Raw genomic sequence first — 26579 nt, forward strand, 5'->3', positions numbered from 1 at the left:
AACAGCAAACAAATAGCAAAGAGGAACTTAGCTATGCAGAGCAGCAGGCCACAGGAACGATCCAGGAGGAAACAGGTCCAATACTAGAACATTGACTGGAAGCCAGGATCAAAGCACTAGGTGGAGTTAAATAGGGTAGCACCTAACGACTTCACCATATCACCTGAGGAAGGAAACTCAGAAGCCGCAGTACCACTTTCCTCCACCAACGGAAGCTCACAGAGAGAATCAGCCGAAGTACCACTTGTGACCACAAGAGGGAGCTCTGCCACAGAATTCACAACAGGAATGGACTAAAATTCCTCCAAGCCGAAGTGCTGGCTTAATTGACAATTACCGTAAATATGTAGATGCAATTATTGCTGCAGAAGGAGGTCACAACGGATGTTGACAGCAAAGGTTCACATACTTATGCCACTCACAGACTCGTGATATTGAAAAATTTTCCTCATTTAATAAAAATGATGAAGTCTAATATAGTTAATATATTTGTTTGATTTGGTTCTCTTTACCTACTTTTAAGACTTGTATGAAAATCTGATGCAGTGTTAGATCAATTTTATGCAGAAATATGAAAGCCGCAGTGTACAGAGAAAATTGTGAATGGCCAAAAGCTACACACTGTTCCCCCATAAAATATAGATAGTGTTTTGTAAATTGTTTTTTTTAAATTTCAGCTCAGTGCAAACCAGGAACATATTCCTCAAATGGTCTTGAAACCTGCGAATCATGTCCACATGGTACTTACCAACCAGTGATGGGAGCGAAGTTCTGCATCTCCTGCCCAAAGGAAATGTCAACAGTGAAAAGAGGAGCAGTGGATATTTCAGAATGTGGAGGTTTGTAACAAGCAACAACATACTGTATCAGTACACATAGGAATTTGATGTCTTTTGTATGAGTGAAGTAAGTGGATATATAAATGTTACAGAGTGTGTTCAATTAAAATTTGTGTTATACTGCATAAAGGCAAAGTGATACTTAATCATAAAAAATCTACTATTTATAGAGTAAATGGATTGTGTCGATTTTGTAGAGGAGTTAGACATAGAGGATAAATAATGATAGACTTTTATACTGGTGTCTTAAAAAAACACCCCAAATTCTTCATCTCACTTATTTGCTACAGTGCTTCACATGTTTGTAAAACATGGACCTTACTTGGACTACAATACCCATGCCAACTGGTGAGTCTCCATTTTTGAGCAAGCTGTCTTATGTGCCCATGAAGCAGTAAGCTCAGGTTGGGAAGCTTGCCTATTGGATAGTGACTCAGGCAATGCCTTAATTTCACGCACATTTGAATTTGGCCTTAGAAAGAGCATTCACTATAGCCAAATGAACAACTGATTCCATACCATTGACTGTTATGTTTTCCTTAACACTAAAGTCTAAGAGGCTTCAAATGAAATAAGACTTACACAATATATAATTACTTTGTCATCAGTTGCATTCTTATGGAGCTGATAATAGCTAATATTCTTAAGGAAGCACTCCCACAAAGTTTATTATTCATTAAATGTGTGCATATATGTAGTGTATTAATACACTCTCCTACCACCGCATTCTCTGGAAGTGCCGTTCTTCTTCTCTTCTCAGTGATGTCATCACTCTGCAGACTTTCTGAGTCATTCTGCACTCTGCGTTACCCAGAAGTGATTTATACAATGTTAGCATGTGAAGCATCAGAACAAGACTCCATAGGCTTTCATTGTAAAAGAAACTTAGGGGCTCACACATAGAGCACACCGTGGCTTGCTAATGTATAAACCACTTTTGCTTTTTACCTATTTTGTTACATTACAACTTGTGTCTAAATAGCTTTGAAATCCAGTTTGTATTTGATGCATCAGCACTAAATAGTTTAAGTTGGTGAAGTTAAGTGAAAAAAATAAAGGCATAAATTTAATTTATAGGATCAAATAACTAAATGTTGGCATATGTATTTAGTACTATTTACCCCATTTGCTGTAAAGCCCCTAAAAAATTCTGGTGCAAGCAATTAATTCCATAAGTCACATACTTAGTGAAAGGAAGGCCACCTGTGTGCAATCTAAATGTCACATGGTCTGTCAGTATATACACACCTTTTCCGAAAGGCCACAGAGGCCTCAACAATATGAAGAGGCATCACTAACAAAACACCATGAAGACTTAGGAGATCTTCAAAAAAGTCAGGAACAAAGTTATTGAGAACTACAATTCAAGGTTGGGTTCTAAAAAAATATTCCATTCTCTGATAATCCCAAAAAGCATGGTACCCCAACAAACCTGCCAAGAGTGGGCCACCCACCAAAACTCTCAGCCTGGGCCAGGAGGGCATTAATCAGAGAGGCAGCATATAGACCAAAGATAACCCTAAATGAGCTGCATAGTTCCCAAGCAGAGCCTGGATTATCTGTTCATAAGACCACAATAAGCTGTACACTCCACAGAGGTGGCCTTTAGGAAAGCGTCGGCAGAAAAAAGCCTATAGTTACACACAAATATTGTAAGGCTCGTTGTGATTTTGCCAAAAGACATGTGAGAGACTTCCAGGGCCGGACTGGGACTAAAATTCAGCCCTGGCATTTGAAGTTACACAGGCCCACTTGTCACATGGTGACTGTATAATATCTTTGTACACTTGTAGGCAGGGCCGGTTTTAGGCAAAGTGGGGCCCTACGCCTAGGCAAAGTTTAAAATGGGGCCCCAAATGATAACATAGTGCACATCACACAAAAGCCTTTTGGTTGTATTTACAAGCACTGAGTTCAGGCCGCTTAATGAGTTTGATCAACAATACTGAAGTTGTTCAACACTTGTTTCCTGCCCTCTTTCCATCAGCTGAGGAATAACGATGGGACAGAACTATCACTAATAGATCACTAACAGATTACCATACAGTATCATGTTATCAGCAGCACATCTACAGTTTACGCTGGTGATGTGCTGCTGAGAACAATGATTTTTGTTCCAGCAAAAACAACCTGAATATGCAGCATTTTACTTGTTTAGTAAAATACACCCCATAGTCCTCCATATATTATAATGTGCACCACAGTCCTCCATATAGTATAATACACTCCCTATAGTCCTCCATATGTTAACATACACTGCTCAGTCCTCCATATAGCATAATACACTCCTCATAGTCCTCCATATAGCATAATACACTCCTCATAGTTCTCCAAATAGTATAAAACACTCCTCATAGTCCTCCATATAGCATAATACACTCCTCATAGTGCTCCATATAGTATAATGCACCTCCATAGTCATCCATGTAGTACAATTCACTTCTCATAGTATAATGCACCCCATAGTTCTTCATATGGTATATCAGATATGCCTCATAATCCTCGATACAGTATAATGCAGCCCACATATAGTATAATGCAGCCACCACCCTACAGAATATAATTCAGCCACCCCAGAGTATAATGCAGCCACTCCATAGAATATAATACAGCCCACCTCCCCATAATATATAATGTAGCCCTCATAGAATATAATGCAGCCCTCCATAGTATAACACAGCCTCCCCCATAGAATGTAATATACCCCCACAATAGTATATAACAGCCACATAGTATATAACATGGCCTCCCCCATAGAATATAATATACCCCCCATAGTATATAGCACAACCCGCATAGCAGATAACACAGCCCATGTAGCAGTATACAGCACAGCCCAGGTTACAGTATGCAGCACAGCCCACATAGCAGTATATAGCACTGCCCACATAGTAGTATACAGCAGAGCCCACATAGTAGTATACAGCACTGCCCACATAGTAGTATATAGCACAGCCCACACAGCAGTGTACAGCAGAGCCCCCCCAGTAGTATATAGCACAGCCCACATAGTAGTATACAGCACAGCCCACATAGTAGTATACAGCATTGCCCACATAGTAGTATAAAGCAGAGCCCACATAGTAGTATACAGCACTGCCCACATAGCAGTATACAGCACAGCACAGCCCACACAGTAGTATACAGCACAGCCCACACAGTAGTATACAGCCCTGCCCACATAGTAGTATACAGCAGAACCCACATAGTAGTGTATGGCACAGCCAACATAGTAGTATACAGCACAGCCCACACAGTAGTATATAGCACAGCCCACATAGTAGTGTACAGCACAGCCCACACAGTAGTATATAGCACAGCCCACACAGTAGTATACAGCACAGCCCACACAATAGTATACAGCAGAGCCCACATAGCAGTGTATAGCACAGCCCACATAGTAGTATACAGCAGAGCCCACATAGTAGTGTATAGCACAGCCCACATAGTAGTATACAGCACAGCCCACACAATAGTATACAGCACAGCCCACATAGCAGTGTATAGCACAGCCCACATAGTAGTATACAGCAGAGCCCACATAGTAGTGTATAGCACAGCCCACATAGTAGTATACAGCACAGCCCACACATTAGTATATAGCACAGGCCACACAGAAGTATACAGCACAGCCCACAAAGTAGTATAGAGCACAACCCACACAGTAATATACAACACAGCCCACAAAGTAGTATACAGCACAGCCCACACAGTAATATATAGCACAGCCCACATAGTAGTATACAGCACAGCCCACATAGTAGTGTATAGCACAACCCACATAGTAGTATACAGCAGAGCCCACATAGTAGTGTATAACACACCCCACATAGCAGTATATAGCACAGCCCACATAGTAGTATACAGCACAGCCCACACAGTAGTATACAGCAGAACCCACACAGTAGTATATAGCACAGCCCACATAGTAGTATATAGCACAGCCCACATAGTAGTATACAGCACTGCCCACATAGTAGTATATATCACTGCCCACATAGCAGTATACAGCACAGCCCACACAGTAGTATACAGCAGAGCCCACACAGTAGTATATAGCACAACCCACATAGTAGTATACAGCAGAGCCCACTCAGTAGTATACAGCAGAGCCCACATCTCTCCTCCCCCCAGAATGGCCCCACAGTCCAGTAAAAAAAAAACACTCCTCACCTCCCCTCGTGCCTGCGGTGCTCCCTGCTCCTGTCTCGGCGGCTGCAGCTGCACTGCCTGGGAATGATGGGAGAGGGAGCGTCAGGTGACACTCTCTCCTCCATCATTGCATTCAACTGTACCGGCGTTATAGACACTGGTATAGTTGAATGCGGCAGCAGCGGCGCTGGGGGGGAAGGGTGAGTTGGCATGCAGTGGCCCACTACTGGCACCGGCCCTTCTGGCATTTGCCAGAACTGCCCGATGGCCAGTCCAGCCCTGGAGACTCTCGAAATGCATGGAGGAAAGTGCTGTGGTGAGATGAGACCAACATTTAACTTTTTGGCCACCAAGGTAAATTCTATGTCTGGCGCCAATCCAACACAACTCATCACCCTAAGAACACCATCTCCACAGTGAAACATGTTTGTGGTAGCATCATGTTGAGGGGATGTTGATTGACAGCAGTGAAAGGGAAATGGTCCCAGTCAAGGGAAAGATCGATGGTTTGAAATACAAGGATATCCTGGAGCAAAACCTGTGTCAGTCTGTAAGTGATTTGAGACAGAGATGGAGGTTCAGCGTCCAACAAGACAATGACAAAAGCATACTGCTAAAGCAGCACTCAAGTGCTTTAACACCATGGTGACGCAGTTAATTCTGACCTTATGACCAGACAAATTTTTTAAATCTGACCAGTGTCACTTTGTGTGGTAATCACTCTGGAACACCTCAACGGATCCCAATGCTTCTGAGATTTTTTTGGAACATATTGCACTTCATGTTAGTGGTAAATTTTGGTTGCAGTGGTATGCATATATTTATGAAAATCTGAAAAAAATTAAAATTTAGCAATTTTTAAATGTTACATGTTTATGCCCTTAAATCAGAGAGTTATGCCACACAAAATAATTAATAAATAACATTTACAACATGTCTACTTTACATCAGCACAATTTTTTTGTTAATAAGTTAGAATGGTTCAAAGTTGATCAGCAATTTCTCAATTTTCCAGCAAATTTTAGAGACCGCATCACATTTGCAGTGACTATATAACAGAAAATACCCCAAAATGTCACCGTTCTAAAAACTGCATCCCTCACTCAAAGTCCTCAAAATCACTTTCAAGAAGTTTATTAGACCTACCGGTGCTTCACAAGAATTAATGGAAGGAAAAAATGTAGCATTAGCCCCAAGCTTTTGTATTTTTACCTGTAAATTTTTATTGAAATATTTTCATACTTCACAATATACATTTAAAAAAAAACTAAAATAAAAAGGCAGATATATAAACAGACAACAAGATTTAAATGGAAACAGGTTAAACTGAAAACATAATAGATATGCATTAGATTATTCTTAAAGTATTATTCAGAAATTCTAATTTAGTTTAAGACGAGGTGAAGACTACAAGACTTACACTAAACAAAAGGGGGGAGGGGCAAATATTGGTTATTTGGAGGAAAAATGAGATGAATGAGTAGGTAAAAAGAGATGACTCTCAGATATTTAGAGTTATCCAGAAAGTGTCCCAAGGGGACCAGATGAGACTAAATCTCTCAACCCAATTTCCATTCAAAGAAGTGTGATATTCATTAATTTCTAATGTTTTGATCCTAGTGTATAGGTCGAGTAGAGACGTGGAGAGGACTGCTTCCAATGTGAGGCTATTCAAACAACTTGCAGATGTCAATATATGCAAAAGAAGTCTAATAGTTCTCTTGGATATTTTCCAGGAAAATATATTAAGTAGGAATATGTGAGGTTCTAATGGTAGTGTCATATAAAAAAAATGTAACAGGAGATAATGGACCCCAAAATTTGTTGTACAATTTCTCCCGATACCCCATATGTGGGGAAAAACTATTATTTTGACACATGGCAGGACTCGGAAGGGAAGCAACACTTTTTGAAAACAAAAATGGCTGAAATCGATAGTGCACGCCATGTTGCATTTTAAGAGCCCCTGATGTGAATAAACAGGGAAATCTCCCCACAAGTGACCACATTTTGGAAGCTATACCCCTCAAAGTCTTCAGGGATATGCTAAGTATTTTAAACCCAAACGTACTAAACAGAATTTGATATTTGATAACATTAGGTCATCCTAGTGAATATGTCATCATTAATGTTGAGTGCAAGTGCTCGCTATTTAAGTTTGCATCGGAATGCTCATGTAGTCACCAAGAATCGCAGGTGTTTGAGCTACACAGAGGCAAACTCGAGTAGCCAGCACTTGCTCTCAACACTAGCCGTCATATCGTCATCATTTTTCTTTCTTTTGAAAAAACACTAACCCCAATGCTAACACTAACCATAGCCCAACTATAACCCTAACCCTAGCCCAACCCTAACCGTAGCCCCATCTAAGTCTATCCCAATGCTAACTGTAGCTCAAACTTAACCATAAGCCCAACCATAACCCTAACCCTAATGGCAAAGAAAGAAAGAAAAATTTTAGAATTAAAAAAATATAATCTGACTAAGCAGATGACACAGGGTGAATGACATGCTAATTATTGGCTTTTCTTTACTGTGATAGGGTCTATCACACTGATCAAAAGTAGAGATGAGCAAGCTAGTTCGGAGAAGGTTCACAAATCTCAAGGTCACCTCAAACCTTGCACATTCAGATTTGTGTTCAGATTCCAGAGCATTTTCCACAAAATCAGCAAAATTTGGCCAAAGTTCGGTAAATGATTGAGTTTCCACTAATGCTTTTGTTAGGATTTTGGCTAGGATAGTGGTTCTGTATGGTGGGTGGGGGAGACGTGTTTGATGTGAGGAGAGGAGAGGTCAGAGGAGTGGCGGACTCTTATTCTTTTTTTTTTATTAACTTAATGTGTGGAAAATAAGGCAGTAAATCAGGGCGCAGAAACCATCCACAATGTGCAGACACAAGAGCTTGTGTCATTGACTGCTGAAGTCACAAGTCCCTCTCCATAGAAAAAGAGGACATGTGGCTTCAGTGCCATTTTGTGAATGTAAGGCTGCATGCAAATGGTGCATATTTACGGACTTCCTATGGTGTTTCCCACTTTGTCATCTGTGTGACAGCACGAGAAACACCGGCGGTTCTGATCAGCAGTAACTTTACTGCCTGTAAGATTATAATTGTTGGTCAGAGTGCGGCGGGGTCACGCTGTCAGATGTCAGCATGACCCTGCAACTGTGACTGTGGCCAACAGTAAAAAGCTTACAGCCATTCAGAGGCATGGCTAATGAGAGACTACTACTGTCAGCAGCCGACGCATGCTGTCACTGATTATAGAGAGAGTGGGCGGCGGCTGATTGAGCACAGGCACAGACTGATTAATACACCAAAGTAAAAAGTAAAGAAGTTAATATAAAGAAATAAATATTTACATAAAAAAGAAAAGCAAAGTATATACTCACATTACAACTAATCCCTGAAGCCCTTGTCTCCTGTAAAAAATAAAAAATAAAAAAACACAATATGGTCCCCTTAATGCCTAACACATGATGCACATGTCCCCTAGAAAAGAAAACCAATAAACCACTATATCCCTCACCTATCTGGCGTAATCCACATTGTCTGGGGGCCTTACATGAACTGATGCAAACCCTCAAAAAAACAGTGAAATTCCAAGTTGGTAGGTAGCAAAACCCCAAAATGCCAAGGGGGTGAATATTTCTCAAGCCAATGTAGAGTGAGCTGGCTAGTTGCAATTGCTGTGACTTCCTGAGAAGTTGAGCAAAACGGCGCTGTATCCTCGAGAAAGCAGTGGTAGGTGAGTATATTAATACACTCACACTACATTGAATGCATATACACACATTATTCTTCTACTCCTTCAAAAAAAATTTTTTTTAAACTTTACTTGAATTATGTTATCTGAGACCTACAGTGGGGCAAAAAAGTATTTAGTCAGTCAGCAATAGTGCAAGTTCCACCACTTAAAAAGATGAGAGGCGTCTGTAATTTACATCATAGGTAGACCTCAACTATGGGAGACAAACTGAGAAAAAAAAATCCAGAAAATCACATTGTCTGTTTTTTTTATCATTTTTTTTGCATATTATGGTGGAAAATAAGTATTTGGTCAGAAACAAACAATCAAGATTTCTGGCTCTCACAGACCTGTAACTTCTTCTTTAAGAGTCTCCTCTTTCCTCCACTCATTACCTGTAGTAATGGCACCTGTTTAAACTTGTTATCAGTATAAAAAGACACCTGTGCACACCCTCAAACAGTCTGACTCCAAACTCCACTATGGTGAAGACCAAAGAGCTGTCAAAGGACACCAGAAACAAAATTGTAGCCCTGCACCAGGCTGGGAAGACTGAATCTGCAATAGCCAACCAGCTTGGAGTGAAGAAATCAACAGTGGGAGCAATAATTAGAAAATGGAAGACATACAAGACCACTGATAATCTCCCTCGATCTGGGGCTCCACGCAAAATCCCACCCCGTGGGGTCAGAATGATCACAAGAACGGTGAGCAAAAAACCCAGAACCACGCGGGGGGACCTAGTGAATGAACTGCAGAGAGCTGGGACCAATGTAACAAGGCCTACCATAAGTAACACACTACGCCACCATGGACTCAGATCCTGCAGTGCCAGACGTGTCCCACTGCTTAAGCCAGTACATGTCCGGGCCCGTCTGAAGTTTGCTAGAGAGCATTTGGATGATCCAGAGGAGTTTTGGGAGAATGTCCTATGGTCTGATGAAACCAAACTGGAACTGTTTGGTAGAAACACAACTTGTCGTGTTTGGAGGAAAAAGAATACTGAGTTGCATCCATCAAACACCATACCTACTGTAAAGCATGGTGGTGGAAACATCATGCTTTGGGGCTGTTTCTCTGCAAAGGGGCCAGGACGACTGATCCGGGTACATGAAAGAATGAATGGGGCCATGTATCGTGAGATTTTGAGTGCAAACCTCCTTCCATCAGCAAGGGCATTGAAGATGAAACGTGGCTGGGTCTTTCAACATGACAATGATCCAAAGCACACCACCAGGGCAACGAAGGAGTGGCTTCGTAAGAAGCATTTCAAGGTCCTGGAGTGGCCTAGCCAGTCTCCAGATCTCAACCCTATAGAAAACCTTTGGAGGGAGTTGAAAGTCCGTGTTGCCAAGCAAAAAGCCAAAAACATCACTGCTCTAGAGGAGATCTGCATGGAGGAATGGGCCAACATACCAACAACAGTGTGTAGCAATCTTGTGAAGACGTACAGAAAACGTTTGACCTCTGTCATTGCCAACAAAGGATATATTACAAAGTATTGAGATGAAATTTTGTTTCTGACCAAATACTTATTTTCCACCATAATATGCAAATAAAATGTTAAAAAAACAGACAATGTGATTTTCTGGATTTTTTTTTCTCAGTTTGTCTCCCATAGTTGAGGTCTACCTATGATGTAAATTACAGACGCCTCTCATCTTTTTAAGTGGTGGAACTTGCACTATTGCTGACTGACTAAATACTTTTTTGCCCCACTGTATATGCAGTATCTCACAAAAGTGAATACATTTTTGCAAATATTTGATGATATAATTTCATGGGGAAACACTGAATATATGACATTTTGATGTAAAGTATTCATTATACAGCTTGTATAACAGTGTAAATTTGTTAATAACTCAACTCAGCCATTAATACTGTCACACAAGTTGTAAACTGACTACTTTACATTGTTTCAGTGTTATATATTCAGTGTTGTCCCATGAAAAGATATAATAAAATATTTGAAAAATGTCGGGGTGTATTCATTTTTGTGAGATATTATATCAATTTAATACGTACATTAATATCTTACCAAAATTCCACAGGGACAGGTGACTTTTTATAGGTCATGAATCTTAATACTTGTCATAATTAATAGTTCAAAACTTTAAATATGTAAAATATGTCTTTATTTAAAATAATTATTTTAAAAATAACAAATTATAGCAAGAAAATAAACATTTAAAATAAACTAAAACATTTTTGGGTTGCTCTTCAGACTACTTGTCAATAGTGTTGAGCATTCCGATACCGCAAGTATCGGGTATCAGCCGATATTTGCGGTATCGGAATTCCGATACCGAGTTCCGATATTTTTGTGATATCGGGAATCGGTATCGGGATTAAGATTCATGTGTAAAATAAAGAATAAAAAAAAAAAATATTGATATACTTACCCTCGGACGCGCCCTAGTTGTCACCGCTGCAACCGCCATGCTTCCGTTCCTAAGAATGAGCGTGTTAAGGACCTTCGATGACGTCGCGGCTTGTGATTGGTCGCGTGAGCGGTCACATGACTGCTCAGCGACCAATCACAAGCTGCGACATCATCGAAGGTCCTTAACGCGCTCATTCTTAAGAAGGGAAGCATGGCGGTTGCAGCGGTGACAACCAGGGCGCGTCCGAGGGTAAGTATATCCATATTTTTTATTTTTATTCTTTATTTTACACATGAATATGGATCCCAGGGCCTGAAGGAGAGTTTCCTCTCCTTCAGACCCTGGGAACCATAGAGAATACCTTCCGATATTTGTGTCCCATTGACTTGTATTGGTATCGGATATCGGTATCGGCGATATCCGATATTTTTCGGATATCGGCCGATACCATCCGATACCAATACTTTCAAATATCGGACGGTATCGCTCAACACTGCTTGTCAATTAAAAGAGGCGTCAGTGATTTTTTGAGGGGCATTTATTTAGTCCAGTATATACACTTTGTTTTCTCATGGTTCCAAATTTTAATAAATTCATTTTAACATCCTGTATTTACATTTAAGTTCCCTGCCATGCCGGTGAGTTTTCACGATCTGGACTGGTGCCATGCTTTCCTTGTCCAAGGGACTACTATCAGCCGGAACCAGGGAAATCTTATTGCCTGTCATGTCCATTTTACGGAACGACGACTATGACTGGAGCCAGATCGATAACAGACTGTTCAAGTAAGCTGCCTTTTGTGCTTATTGGAATTCTGAGTCAGTATTAAAAGAGCTTGTTAGCTTGTTTTCTATGGAACTGAGCTATACACTTGGCATATAATTCTTCTACAAAGAAATGCCAGCTCTTATATTATGGTAGGTGGTAAAGGCATAAATAAAAATAGTAATAATATTCAGAGGATACATGTACAAACACAACAACAGACAACTTTTCTCCTTCAATATCACATAAGTTGTAGCAATGGTCATGTCATTTATGGCACAAAATTGTAAATTATACGTAAATGTGTAATTTTGAGTGATCTCTAAGCAGCTCATTCAAAAGTACAGGTGCTTCTCATAAAATTGGAACATCATCAAAAAGTTAATTTATTTCAGATCTTCAATACAAAAAGTGAAACTCATTATATAGAGTCATTACAAACAGAGTGATCCATTTCAAGTGTTTATTTCTGTTAATATTGATGATTATGGCTTACAGCAAATGAAAACCCAAAAAGTCAATATCTCAGAAAATTCGAATAATTAACAAAAAACACCTGCAAAGGCTTCCAAAGCATTTAGAAAGGATCTTTGACTCCAGCAACAGCCCACTCCTTGTGAGTCTCCCCCCAATTTTTTAATGACCTTTTCTTAACAATCCTTTCAAGGCTGCAGTTATCCCGGTTGCTTGTACACCTTTTTTTACCACACTTATTCCTTCCACTCAACTTTTTCGTTAACATGCTTGGATACAGCACTCTGTGAACAGCCAGCTTCTTTAGCAATAACCTTTTGTGGCTTACCCTCCTTATGGACATCTGTCAAGTCAGCAGTCTTCCCCATGATTGTGGAGCATACTGAAAAAGACTAAGGGACATTTTTAAATGCCTAGAAAGCCTTTGCAGGTGCGTTTTGTTAATTATTATAATTTACTGAGATAATGACTTTTGGGTTTTCATTGGCTGTAAGTCATAATCATCAACATTAACAGAAATAAACACTTGAAATAGATCAGTCTGTTTGTAATGACTCTATATAATATAAGAGTTTCATGTGTTGTATTGAAGAACTGAAATAAATTAACTTTTTTATGTTATTCAAATTTTTTGAGAAGCACCTGTAGATGTAATAAAATAGCCATGAGGCTTTATTCACATATCAGTATTTTTTATCAGGATTTCAGTAGTATTTGTATGCCAAAACCAGGCGTTTCTCCAAAGCACAGAAATTATAAGTTTTCTCTGAAAATTTCACACTTGGATTTGGCATACAAACATTGATGAAAAATACTGACCAACTACTGGCCCTTGAATGAGCCCTAAGACAGTAACAACTGGGAGCAACAAAAATGACATTGAAAACATGGTTAAACTCTACATATGAAACGAGACTGTATATCAAAATATAGTCAGAATAAGCTGACAACTCTTGGCGTATGGCTAAGTTCACACAGGCATATTAAAAAGTTACATGTGTTTTGTATTCACCAGCAGTAAGTTCATTTTACAAGACCAAAAACTGTTTACTATGTTAAAGAATTGCAATGTATTCATAAAAATTGGATGCTAGACAGTCGATCCATTTGACATCCGATTTTTTATGCACACCCATAAACGTGAATAAGCAAGTCTCATCCAAAACACAGTGATATTTGGGCAGTGAAAAAGGTATAATTTGAACAGCCTTATTGAATAACATTGGTCCAAGTAATACTAATTATTTATAATAGACTAATAGAATGATATTTAACAGGGGGAAATGCAAGATTCTACATCTGGACAATACAAATTAAAATTACATCTACAGAATGGGAGGAATAGAACTAAGCAACAGCACATGTGAAAAAGACTTGGGTGTACTAATAGATCACAGACTGCACATAAGTCAACAGTGTGATGCAGCAGGAAAAAAGGGAAACATAGTTCTAGGATGTATTAAGAGAAGCTTGGAGTCTAGATCATGTGAAGTAATTATCCCCCTCTACACCTCCTTGGTTAGATCTCATCTTGAATACTGTGTCCAGTTCTAGGCACCACATGACTTTGGAGGTCTTTTCCAACTCTAGCATTCTACTATTCTATGAAGATGCTATAAGTGATATATTCTATAATTGTATAGATTTATATTCCATAAGTCTTTTTTTTTTTTCACGGACAGCACTCAGACCAAAAATATGGATGTGTGAACTTAGCCTAATAGTCTTTTTTAACAAGATGAGGTTGTCATCCGAAGATCATTATTTCCATGTTATTGATCTTCCTAAGCAAATATTGTTAAAGGGACACTGTCACCTGAATTTGGAGGGAACAATCTTCAGCCATGGAGGCGGGGTTTTTGGGTGTTTGATTCACCCTTTCCTTACACGCTGGCTGCATGCTGGCTGCAATATTGGATTGAAGTTCATTCTCTGTCCTCCGTAGTACATGCAATCTTGCATTGCGCTGGCGTGTACTATGGAGGACAGAGAATGAACTTCAATCCAATATTGCAGCCAGCATGCAGCCAGCGTGTAAGGAAAGGGTGAATCAAAAACTCCAAAACCCCGCCTCCATGGCTGAAGATTGTTCCCTCCAAATTCAGCTGACAGTGTCCCTTTAATGATGGTATACAAAAAAAATGGTTCTTTGAAAATACCAGTGAGCCAACAAATGTGTAAAAATATAGAAAATATTCACATAAGTTGTACAAACTTAGGAAAAGAAAAGAACAAGATTTCCTGTAAATTAGGGAAGAGCATCATTAAAAAGGTATGAACTAATGTACACCTTGCTCAAGACTGAGTTATAGTATTCCTTTTAATCTGAGAAATTGCAGGCAGTGTGTTGTATGTGAGTGAGGGTTCATTATATCATATTCATATGTTAGATTGTATTACTTATTTTATTACTTTTTTTTCTTGTATATGATTAGACTATACAATTAAACATAGAGCTATGGCTGTCATTAGAGGTTAGTCTATTTTTGTAACAATGGAAGGAAATACATTTCACATATCATTTATTTTTATATCAGCGGAAAGTGGCCATTCAGAGAGGAGGAATCATGTTTTTCATTGTTTATTATTTGCCTTTATTATAATTATTAAAGTAGTGAGGGACATAACTGATGGGAGATCGCAATATATCTGCCAGTTCTCCGCAGGCACGCAGAAATGTGTAGAATCCTGGGTTTTGGCTATTAACTATGTATTACTAAAGGAAAGCTATATGTACACAGAATGTGGCAACAGAGCCAACTGGCAATAATATAGCCATTTAGCGAGCAGCACCCTTTCTCCAAAGCTAGGGAAGGAGAGTTGGTATTTGCTTTAATCACAGATGTTGTAACTAATCTCAAGATTGATAACATGTGTTTCTCAAAATGTTATTTTGTAGGTTTTGGCTCCAGCTTCTCGGCAGCAGAGGAAAGCGTAATGATTCCCATTTCTCCACAAAATGTCAACGGCAAATACAAAGTCAGCAGTCAGGCAAGGATACGATTTGTTTCATTTTGCTCCGTCTAATGGCCTAGCCATAAAGTCAGATAAAGGAAGTGTATTGAATACATTAGCAAAGCTAAGCAACTAATGCATAACGTTAATGTAAGTGTAACCTCTTTACCTGAATCAATGCTTTAATATTAAAGTCAAAGCCTCCAGATTTAATTCCAGTGATAAGTAGTGTGGAGCTCAATAAAACAATAGCGCTCTGCCTCGCTGAGAACGCCTTCGGACGCATTCCGCATGATGTATGTGCACTATATGTGACAAGAAGCAATAACCTAGCGCAGCAAAGTAGGATTCCGTAAGATTGAAATACAAACAATGCACTTACCCAAAACACAATACAGAAATATGATTTGCATTCATTTAAAAGAAACATTTATCCTCTATCACACAAAATAATAACTATAACAACTACATGTTGCTGGCCCACATTTTCTGCTTTCAAGGAGTTGTTGACCACTTTAACATTGATGACTTTCTTAGGAGAGGTCAGATTAGTGGAGGGGTCCAACCTGATTAGCTGTTGGACCAGATGGAAACAGTGTATAGGGTGGAACAGAATCTCGCCCAATACCACCGGTGTCTTGTACCACCACTCCTGTTGCTTAAATATGTGGTGATCTGCAGTACTCCACAGCAGCCACTATGATGGAGCTGTGGTGTTCGTATTCAGATAACAAGAGCTGTTCGGCTGTACCTGGCAGTAGACAAACACAAAGGTGTGTAAAGCAGTTATCAAAGTAAAAGGGGGCACTTTGAAGTTTACCACATATTCTGGTTGGTTTCACATTTATTTCTTCACCCCCTGTTTCTATGTGTTCCTTCATGATTTTGCTACTTTCAGTTTGAATCTACAATGTTTAAATTCTAGTAAGAAAAGGGAAAACAATTGAACAGTATAATATAATACAGTGGGGCAAAAAAGTATTTAGTCAGTCAGCAATAGTGCAAGTTCCACCACTTAAAAAGATGAGAGGCGTCTGTAATTTACATCATAGGTAGACCTCAACTATGGGAGACAAACTGAGAAAAAAAATCCAGAAAATCACATTGTCTGTTTTTTTAACATTTTATTTGCATATTATGGTGGAAAATAAGTATTTGGTCAGAAACAAAATTTCATCTCAATACTTTGTAATATATCCTTTGTTGGCAATGACAGAGGTCAAACGTTTTCTGTAAGTCTTCACAAGGTTGCCACATACTGTTGTTGGTATGTTGGCCCATTCCTCCATGCAGATCTCCTCTAGAGCAGTGATGTTTTTGGCTTTTCACTTGGCAACACGGACTTTCAACTCCATCCAAAGGTTTTTTATAGGGTTGAAATCTGGAGACTGGCTAGGCCACTCCAGGACCTTGAAATGCTTCTTACGAAGCCACTCCTTCGTTGCCCTGGCGGTGTGCTTTGGATCATTGTCATGTTGAAAGACCCAGCCACGTTTCATCTTCAATGCCCTTGCAGATGGAAGGAGGTTTGCACTCAAAATCTCACGATACATGGCCCCATTCATTCTTTCATGTACCCGGATCAGTCGTCCTGGCCCCTTTGCAGAGAAACAGCCCCAAAGCATTATGTTTCCACCACCATGCTTTACAGTAGGTATGGTGTTTGATGGATGCAACTCAGTATTCTTTTTCCTCCAAACACGACAAGTTGTGTTTCTACTAAACAGTTCCAGCTTGGTTTCATCAGACCATAGGACATTCTCCCAAAACTCCTCTGGATCATCCAAATGCTCCCTAGCAAACTTCAGACGGGCCCGGACATGTACTGGCTTAAGCAGTGGGACACGTCTGGCACTGCAGGATCTGAGTCCATGGTGGCGTAGTGTGTTACTTATGGTAGGCCTTGTTACATTGGTCCCAGCTCTCTGCAGTTCATTCACTAGGTCCCCCCGCGTGGTTCTGGGATTTTTGCTCACCGTTCTTGTGATCATTCTGACCCCACGGGGTGGGATTTTGTGTGGAGCCCCAGATCGAGGGAGATTATCAGTGGTCTTGTATGTCTTCCATTTTCTAATTATTGCTCCCACTGTTGATTTCTTCACTCCAAGCTGGTTGGCTATTGCAGATTCAGTCTTCCCAGCCTGGTGCAGGGCTACAATTTTGTTTCTGGTGTCCTTTGACAGCTCTTTGGTCTTCACCATAGTGGAGTTTGGAGTCAGACTGTTTGAGGGTGTGCACAGGTGTCTTTTTATACTGATAACAAGTTTAAACAGGTGCCATTACTACAGGTAATGAGTGAAGGAAAGAGGAGACTCTTAAAGAAGAAGTTACAGGTCTGTGAGAGCCAGAAATCTTGATTGTTTTTTTCTGACCAAATACTTATTTTCCACCATAATATGCAAATAAAATGTTAAAAAAACAGACAATGTGATTTTCTGGATTTTTTTTTCTCAGTTTGTCTCCCATAGTTGAGGTCTACCTATGATGTAAATTACAGACGCCTCTCATCTTTTTAAGTGGTGGAACCTGCACTATTGCTGACTGACTAAATACTTTTTTGCCCCACTGTATATAGATAAAACCAATGATGTCGTTCAAAAGTACAACTTGTCCCGCAAAAAAAACAAGCCCTCAAATTGTCATATTGACAGAAAAATAATAAAAAATTATGGCCCTGGGAAGAAGGGGAGCCAAAAACAGAAACACAAAAATGAAAAATGGCCCAAGGGTGAAGGGGATAAAAAATATATTTATTGTCCCCTGAGCTACCTAAAATCATGGATGCTTATGGAATCTCTATTAGTGATGAGCGAGTATACTCGGTACTCAAGATGTCCTGAGCACGCTCGGGTGTCCTCCGAGTATTTGTAAGTACTAGGAGATTCAGTTTTCTGTGCCGCAGCTGAATTATTTACATCTGTTAGCCAGCATAAGTACATGTGGGGATTCCCTAGCAACCATGCAACCCCCACTTGTACTTGTGCTGGCTAACAGATGTAAATCATTCAGTTGCAGCACAGAAAACTGAATCTCCTAGTACTTACAAATACTCGGAGGACACCCGAGCGTGCTCGGGAAATCTCGAGTACCGAGTATACTCGCTCATCACTAATCCCTATATATCCCCATGTTAGAGGTTATACTAACACTAAGGAGTAGTGTTGAGCGATTCCTTCCGGTATCCAGAAGTATCGGTATCGGATTGTATCGGCCGATATTGAAAAAATATCGGATATCGCCGACACCTATACGAGATACCAATGCAAGTTAATGGGACAAAAATATCGGAATTAAAATAAACCCTTTCTTTCCTTGTAGGTTAATTCAACATGAAGGAAAACAACTAAGAATAATGTAGGATGTATTGGGGGAGGTGGAGGAGACATTAAAGGCATAGAGGTTTAGGCCAATCAAATGGAATAGCAGGAATTTTTTTTAAGATCTTTGGAGTTACAAAGATATTGACTATGTTAAGATTTTTATATTTTGTCAGATATTTATGTTTCACTACTTCCATGCTCTTCACCTTCTTTTTTACTTCTCCCACACTTTCTTCTTCATCATCCTCAGTAGCAGCATCTTTTTCATCAACTTCTCTGTCACCTTATTCATCTTCTTCACCTTCTTCCTATTATCCTTTCTTTTTTTTACATTCTTCATATTCTTTTTATTCAACTATTATTCTTCTTCATATTCAACTTCTTCATCTTCTTCATATTCTTCATCATATTCTTATTTGTGACAGGCCTTTCTGTAGTTGTTATCTATAAAAGTTTGAAGATTACACATTCGTTCTGCCTGTCACAAACGATTTACAACAGGATTTGTCCGCGCTCAGTTTGGCCTGCAGCAGCAGGTTTTTTGTCACGGGCACCACGAGGAGGAACGGGCTCACCCCCATACACTGCTTAGTCTTCTTCTGCTTATAATTTAGATAATATCTTTTGCTCTGATTTTTAGTCTTATGCGTAATGTTCTTCTGCTCTTTGTTCTGCAGCTTCTTGTTCTTTTGCTTCTCGTTCTTCAGGGTCGTCATCTCCAGGGTCGTCGTCTCAGGGGTTGTCGTCTCCTGGGTCGTCATCTTCAGGGTGGTCTTCAGGGTCATCATCTTTAGGGTATTGAACTTGGAAATGTAGCAGAAGGTACAAGAAGGCTGAGGAACTGCCGAGAACCAGCTGATGGTACTGGATCCTGGATGGCTACCCAAAGGTACAAGAGCCAATGCAACTACCGAGGACCAGCTGACGGTACTGGAACCCGGTTACTAAGCAGGAGGTACCTGTGCCAGAAAGCACTACCAAGGACCACGAGATGTTGGTGGAACTCGGATACCCAGAAGGAGGCAACTAAGCCAAAGGCTCTGCCTGGAACCAGCTGACGGTACTGGAACCAGGATGGGTAGCCGAAGGTACAAGAGCCAATGGAACTACCGAGGACCAGCTGACAGTACTGGAACCTGGTTACTAAGCAGGAGATACCCGTGCCAGAAAGCACTACCAAAGACCACCAGATGTTGGTGGATCTCGGATACCGAGAAGGAGGCACCTAAGCCAAAGGCTCTGCCTGGAACCAGCTGATGGTACTGGAACCAGGATGGGGAGCTGAAGGTACAAGAGCCAAAGACACTGCCGAGAACCAGTTGATGGTACTGGAACCCGGATGGGTAGCAGAAGGTACAAGTGCCAATGAAACTACCGAGGACCAGCTGACGGTACTGGAACCCGGTTACTAAGCAGGAGGTACCCATGCCAGAAAGCACTACCAAGGACCACCAGATGTTGGTGGAACTCGGATACCCAGAAGGAGGCACCTAAGCCAAGGGCTCTGCCTGGAACCAGCTGACGGTACTTGCACCAGGGGGATCTATTCAAGATTGCCTTCCTAAGAACCAGCTAATGGTGCTGGAACTCAGGTAGGCAGCAGAAGGTCCACAGGAAAAAAAAAATTTCTAGGTCGCGAGCCGGCCATAGTTACCGAAAACCCAAAGTCCTACAGGGGGAGCTTGTCCTATTGGCACTACGGAACCAGCCCACATAGGAAGCACTTAAACTGCAGGCACCATAGAGTTGGCTAACCCAACCACAATCCGACAGGAAAACGTATTGGAGGCAAAGTGACCTTCACACTACCTGGAAACAGCTGACGTGCTGGTACCGGGCTGGGCAGGAGGGAGTGCCCGTGCCATAGACACTTCTGAGCAGCAACTGGCGGTGTTGGAGCCCAGGGATTACATGAGAAACATAGTGTAGGCTGAGGCCTAATTGGAGCAAGTTGAAAGGGAACCTTTAACCCCCCCCCCAGGCATTTGTAACTAAAAAAACACCTTGTCCAGCACTAATGCTGCACAAGGAAAAGGTGGCTCTTTTACTTATGCTCCTTTCACATGCTGAAATTAACACTTATAAAATGTGCCCCCTCATACCGTGAAACCGTCCAGAAGGTGGGATTTTCCTTCTTACTGAGATGCAGCACAGCCGTCATTCATACCCCCTTGGCGCCGGGCGCCACCTCCTCTGCGTTGTTTGAATCTGTACCGGAGCCTGCGCTGTTATGTTATCCAAGTATAATAGAAGAGAAGAAAAAATGCGGCACTCACCCCGAGATAGCTGTGAAGATTGTGGTCTTTTATTGGAGAACAAATGAAAATAACATCCGTCAGGACATCAGGTATGTACGAGGGTGCGGTATAGGAGCTCGGACGACGGCCGTTTCGCACACGCAGGTGCTTCGACGGGTCCGGACCCGTCGAAGCACCTGCGTGTGCGAAACGGCTGTCGTCCGAGCTCCTATACCGCACCCTCGTACATACATGATGTCCTGACAGATGTTATTTTCATTTGTTCTCCAATAAAAGACCACAATCTTCACAGCTATCTCGGGGTGAGTGCCGCATTTTTTCTTCTCTTCTATTATACTTGGATTACTTTGTGGACGTTTATGCTGAGCACCGGTCCCCTTAGCGATTGTGGCGCCTGAACACATAGCTGTCCGCTAATAGTCCTATCTACCTGGAATTGCTCTACCCTAGTGCCGTTCTACCTCTTATATTCTGGCTGTTATATTATCCCTTGGGCATGTGCAGTTAGCGCTGCCCATCTTCTGACATCATTTGTTGTCAGGCTGACTGCGCCTGTGCGGCCGCCCTGCCCGAGATCCCACCCCGCAGTGTCTTCTGATTTATTCCCACTGCGGGGTTGGGATTCATGGGCATGAGCAGAGCATATCTTCGCCTCTCACTCATCTCCTTCCACCTTCTTCTAGGAGGGTGTACACCCAATAATCAGCCATGTTGAGAATGTGGGCGATGCGGCGGTCGTTTCTCAGGCACTGCAGCATGAAATCAACCATGTGCTGCAGACTGCCAGCTGTCGAAGAAACGCTGTCCCCTGCTTGAGGCGTGATCTCTGCCTGCTTGCATCACCCCACCCTCGCTCTACATACTGACTACTGGAGAATTGTGTAGCTCCATCCTCTGGACAGATGTCTTCCTCCTCCATTGACTCCTCCTCATCCTCCTCACAAAGTGTCCCCTGCCTAGGCCTTTGTGAGGAACCACATTGCGCAGACTGTCCAGAAGCAGATAGCATTTTTGACTCTTCATACTCCACCTCTTCCACAACCTCATCCCTTAGCGCTTGCAGTGTTTTTTCAAGCAGGCAGATAAGGGGGATAGTCATGCTCACTAGTGCATCATCTGCACTCGCCATCCGCGTGGAATCATTGAAGTCACGCAAAACCTGGAAGATGTCCTTCATAGTGGCGCACTCTGTGGTTGTGAAGTCTGAACAGCGCGCAGTGTGACTTAATTGTGCCTGATGCAGCTGGTACTCCATTACTACTGGCTGCTGCTCACACAACCGCTCCAACATATGTAACATTGAATTCCACCTGGTGGATAGGTCACATATGATGCAATGTTCCGGAAAGTGGAATCAGCACTGCAGAGCTGCAATGCGCGATATTGCCATGCTGGAACGCCGCAAGTGAGCACACTCTAGGTGAACCTTGTGCAGCAGTGCATCAAGATCCGGATAGTCCCTCAAAAAACTCTGCACGACCAAGTTGAGCACATGTGCCAGACATAGGATGTGAGTGAGGTTACCTAGGCCCAGAGCTGCCACCAGATTTCGGCCCGTGTCACACACTACCATGCCTAGCATGAGATTCGCTGGCGCAAACCACACGTCGCTCTCCTGCTTGATGGCATTCCAGAGCTCCTGCGCTGTGTGGCTTCGATTCCCCAAAGAAATTAATTTCAATATGGCCTGTTGACGTTTGGCCATGGCTGTGCTCATATCGGTCATAACAGGTAAGCGTTCACGGGTCCATGTGGAGGTGGACTGTGATGGCTTCTTCTGCAGCGCTGATTCAGAGGAGCTGGAGTATGAGGAGGAGTCAATATGTACAGACTGGATTCCTGCAATCCTTGGAGTTGGCAGAACACGTATAGCGCCACTCTCACGATCTGTACCCGGCTCCACAACATTTGCCCAATGGGCAGTGAGGGAAAGGTATTGTTCCTGTCCATGGTGACTGGTCCACGCATTGGTGGTGAGGTGGATCTTGCTACTGATGGCATTTAGTAGTGCATGTTTAATGTTTTCCTCCACATGCTTTTGCAAAGCAGGGACGGCTTGCCTGCTGAAATAAAAGCGGCTGGGCACGTTGTATTGTGGGACTGTCAATGCCATCAAGTTACGGAAGGTGTCAGTCTCCACCAGCCTGAATGACAGCATTTCAAGGGACAGTAGTTTTGCAATGCCAGCATTCAGAGCCTGTGCTCAGGGGTGGTTTGCTGAGAATGGCCACCTTTTCTCCCATGCCTGTGCTACTGATGGCTGTAGACTGGGCTGGGAGTGTGAGGGTGACTGGGAACGTGGTGCTGTGGGTGGAATTACAATGTTTCTCTGGACAATAGTGCCAGAGGTTCTTCCTTGGCGATCCTGTGAGAAAGCCGAACAAGCTGTGTGTGAGCTGGAGGAAGAGGCTACAAAACGAGCTGAAGAGGTGGTAGGTGCCGCTGTAGGTTGGCCTAGGTCTTCAGTGTGTTTTTGTAACTCCACCACGTGCTTGTTTCCACATATTTGTGGTATTGAGGTTGCTGACACTTTCCCTCTTTTGACTTCCTGATTACACAGCTTGCTTTTGACAAAGCAAATGTCATCTGCAACTGTGTCAAAAAAGGACCAGGCACTGCAAGTCTTGGGAGCGCCCGTTTTGGCTTTTGGAAGAGGCATGCTCCTAATGGGGGCCGAAGTGGAGGTTACAGGCAATGCAGTCTTCCCCCTCCCTCTCCCTCTTTGGGCCATTCAGGGAATCTTTTCCTCAGAGCTGCTCCCACCTTCCTGTACCTCACGCCATAATGGGTCAAGGACCTCATCATCTACACTACTCTCTTCCAACAACTGCTTCTCCTGGGTAGTCTCGGCAGCACAGTACGCAGCAGAAAGTGGCACCTGAGTCTCATCATCAGATGCGTACTGAGGTGTGCTGACCGGAGGCACTGGCCCACCCGCCTATTCAGATTCAGAGAGACAAAGCTGTTGGGCATCACTGCATACTGCCTCTTCCTCCATTTCTTGAATGCTGCTTGGCTGGCTCCCTCTTTCCAAGCCAAGAAATTCAGAGAACAGAAGTAGAGATGGCTCCTGTCCTGGGCTCTCTGACTGCCTGGGCAATTTGGCAGGTGGTGAAGAGACAGATGGGTGCTCTTCAGTGCTCTGTGCCTGAGAGGATGTGTGTTATGATACGGTGGTCTAGGAGCAACATGGAACGAGCTCTGAAGGAAGTGGTAACTGTACTGACCGCAGTCCCTAAGCTCAACACAACACTAGAAGTAGCCGTGGAATGCTCCTAACTAAGAGCTAAATACCTCTAAAGATAGAAGCAGGAAAGCTATCTTGCCTCAGAGAAAATCCCCAAAGGATAGATTAGCCCCCCACAAATAATGACTGTGAGTGGAGAGGGAAAAGACATACACAGAATGAAATCAGGATGAGCACAGGAGGCCAGTCTAACTATATAGATAGGTCAGGATGGAATACTGTGCGGTCAGTATAAAACACTACAAAAATCCACGCAGTGTTTACAAAAAATCTCCACATCTGACTAAAGGTGTGGAGGGCAAATCTGCCTCCCAGAGCTTCCAGCAAGACAGAATTAATTACACTGATAAGCTGGACAAACATAGAAAGCACAGAATGGATAAGTCCACAATCTATGGACAGAAAAGGGCAAGCAAAAACTTAGCTTAGCTGAACTGGTCAGGATAACAGGGAACTCCAAAGAGATGTGAATCCAACCAGGAACCATTTACAAGTGGCACTGGCTGAAGATAGAGCCAGACTTAAATAGCCGAGCAGAAGAGACGATAAGTGGAGGCAGCTGATGACAGCTAACTCCAAGGAGCAGCCATACCACTAGAAACCACAAGAGGGAGCCCAAGAGCAGAACTCACAAAAGTGCCACTTACAACCAGCGGAGGGAGCCCAAGAGCAGAATTCACAACAGTACCCCCCCCCTTGAGGAGGGGTCACCGAACCCTCACCAGAGCCCCCAGACCGATCAGGATGAGCCAAGTGAAAAGCACGAACCAAATCGGTGGCATGGACATCGGAGGCAACAACCCAAGAATTATCCTCCTGGCCATAACCCTTCCACTTGACAAGATACTGAAGCCTCCGCCTCGAAAAACGAGAATCCAAAATTTTCTCAACCTCATATTCCAACTCTCCCTCAACCAACACCGGGGCAGGAGGGTCAACCGGGGGAACAACGGGCACCACATATCTCCGCAACAAAGATCTATGGAAAACATTATGAATTGCAAAAGAGGCAGGAAGAGCCAAACGAAAAGACACCGGATTAATAATTTCAGAAATTTTATAAGGACCAATAAACCGAGGCTTAAACTTAGGAGAAGAAACCTTCATAGGAACATGACGAGAAGACAACCAAACCAAATCCCCCACACGAAGCCGGGGACCAACACACCGACGGCGGTTGGCAAAACGTTGAGCCCTTTCCTGAGACAACGTCAAATTGTCCACCACATGAGTCCAAATCTGCTGCAGCCTGTCCACCACAGAATCAACACCAGGACAATCAGAAGGCTCAACCTGCCCAGAAGAAAAACGAGGATGAAAACCAAAATTACAAAAGAAAGGTGAAACCAAAGTAGCCGAACTAGCCCGATTATTAAGGGCAAACTTGGCCAACGGCAAGAAAGACACCCAATCATCCTGATCAGCAGACACAAAGCATCTCAAATAGGTCTCCAAGGTCTGATTAGTTCGCTCAGTTTGGCCATTAGTCTGAGGATGAAACGCCGAAGAAAAAGACAAATCAATGCCCATCCTAGCACAAAAGGCCCGCCAAAATCTAGAGACAAACTGAGAACCTCTGTCAGACACAATATTCTCCGGAATGCCATGCAAACGAACCACATGCTGAAAAAATAATGGAACCAGATCTGAGGAGGAAGGCAACTTAGGCAAAGGTACCAGATGGACCATTTTAGAGAACCGGTCACAAACAACCCAGATAACAGACATCTTCTGGGAAACAGGAAGATCCGAAATAAAATCCATGGAAATATGCGTCCAGGGCCTCTCAGGGACCGGCAAAGGCAAAAGCAACCCCCTAGCACGGGAACAGCAAGGCTTGGCCCGGGTGCAAGTCCCACAGGACTGCACAAAAGCACGCACATCGCGCGACAAGGAAGGCCACCAAAAGGACCTAGCAACCAAATCTCTGGTACCAAAAATCCCAGGATGCCCAGCCAACACTGAACAATGAACCTCAGAAATTACCTTATTTGTCCATCTATCAGGAACAAACAGCTTCCCCACTGGACAGCGGTCAGGCCTATCAGCCTGAAATTCCTGAAGCACCCACCGCAAATCAGGGGAGATAGCAGAAAGAATCACCCCCTCCTTAAGAATGCCAACCGGCTCAAGGACTCCAGGAGAATCAGGCGAAAAACTCCTAGAGAGGGCATCAGCCTTAACATTCTTAGATCCCGGAAGATACGAGACCACAAAATCAAAACGGGAGAAAAACAGGGACCATCGAGCCTGTCTAGGATTCAGCCGCTTGGCCGACTCGAGGTAAATCAGATTCTTATGATCGGTCAGGACCACAACACGGTGTTTAGCTCCCTCAAGCCAATGTCGCCACTCCTCAAACGCCCACTTCATAGCCAACAACTCCCGATTGCCGACATCATAATTGCGTTCCGCAGGCGAAAACCTTCTGGA

General features: G+C 42.5%; 1 protein-coding gene across 1 annotated transcript in view; it reads left to right on the forward strand.

The window, feature by feature from the left end:
- Positions 1 to 26579, forward strand: part of SVEP1 (sushi, von Willebrand factor type A, EGF and pentraxin domain containing 1) — a 505032-nt gene that overhangs the window by 255060 nt on the left and 223393 nt on the right. Inside the window, exons 18-20 of the mRNA XM_069766556.1 lie at positions 678 to 839; positions 11751 to 11912; positions 15266 to 15357. Of these exons, the coding sequence (XP_069622657.1) occupies positions 678 to 839; positions 11751 to 11912; positions 15266 to 15357 (416 nt within the window). The remainder of the gene's footprint in view (positions 1 to 677; positions 840 to 11750; positions 11913 to 15265; positions 15358 to 26579) is intronic.

Source organism: Ranitomeya imitator, chromosome 1 (assembly GCF_032444005.1).
Source record: "Ranitomeya imitator isolate aRanImi1 chromosome 1, aRanImi1.pri, whole genome shotgun sequence".
In the NCBI taxonomy this organism is placed as follows: domain Eukaryota; kingdom Metazoa; phylum Chordata; class Amphibia; order Anura; family Dendrobatidae; genus Ranitomeya; species Ranitomeya imitator.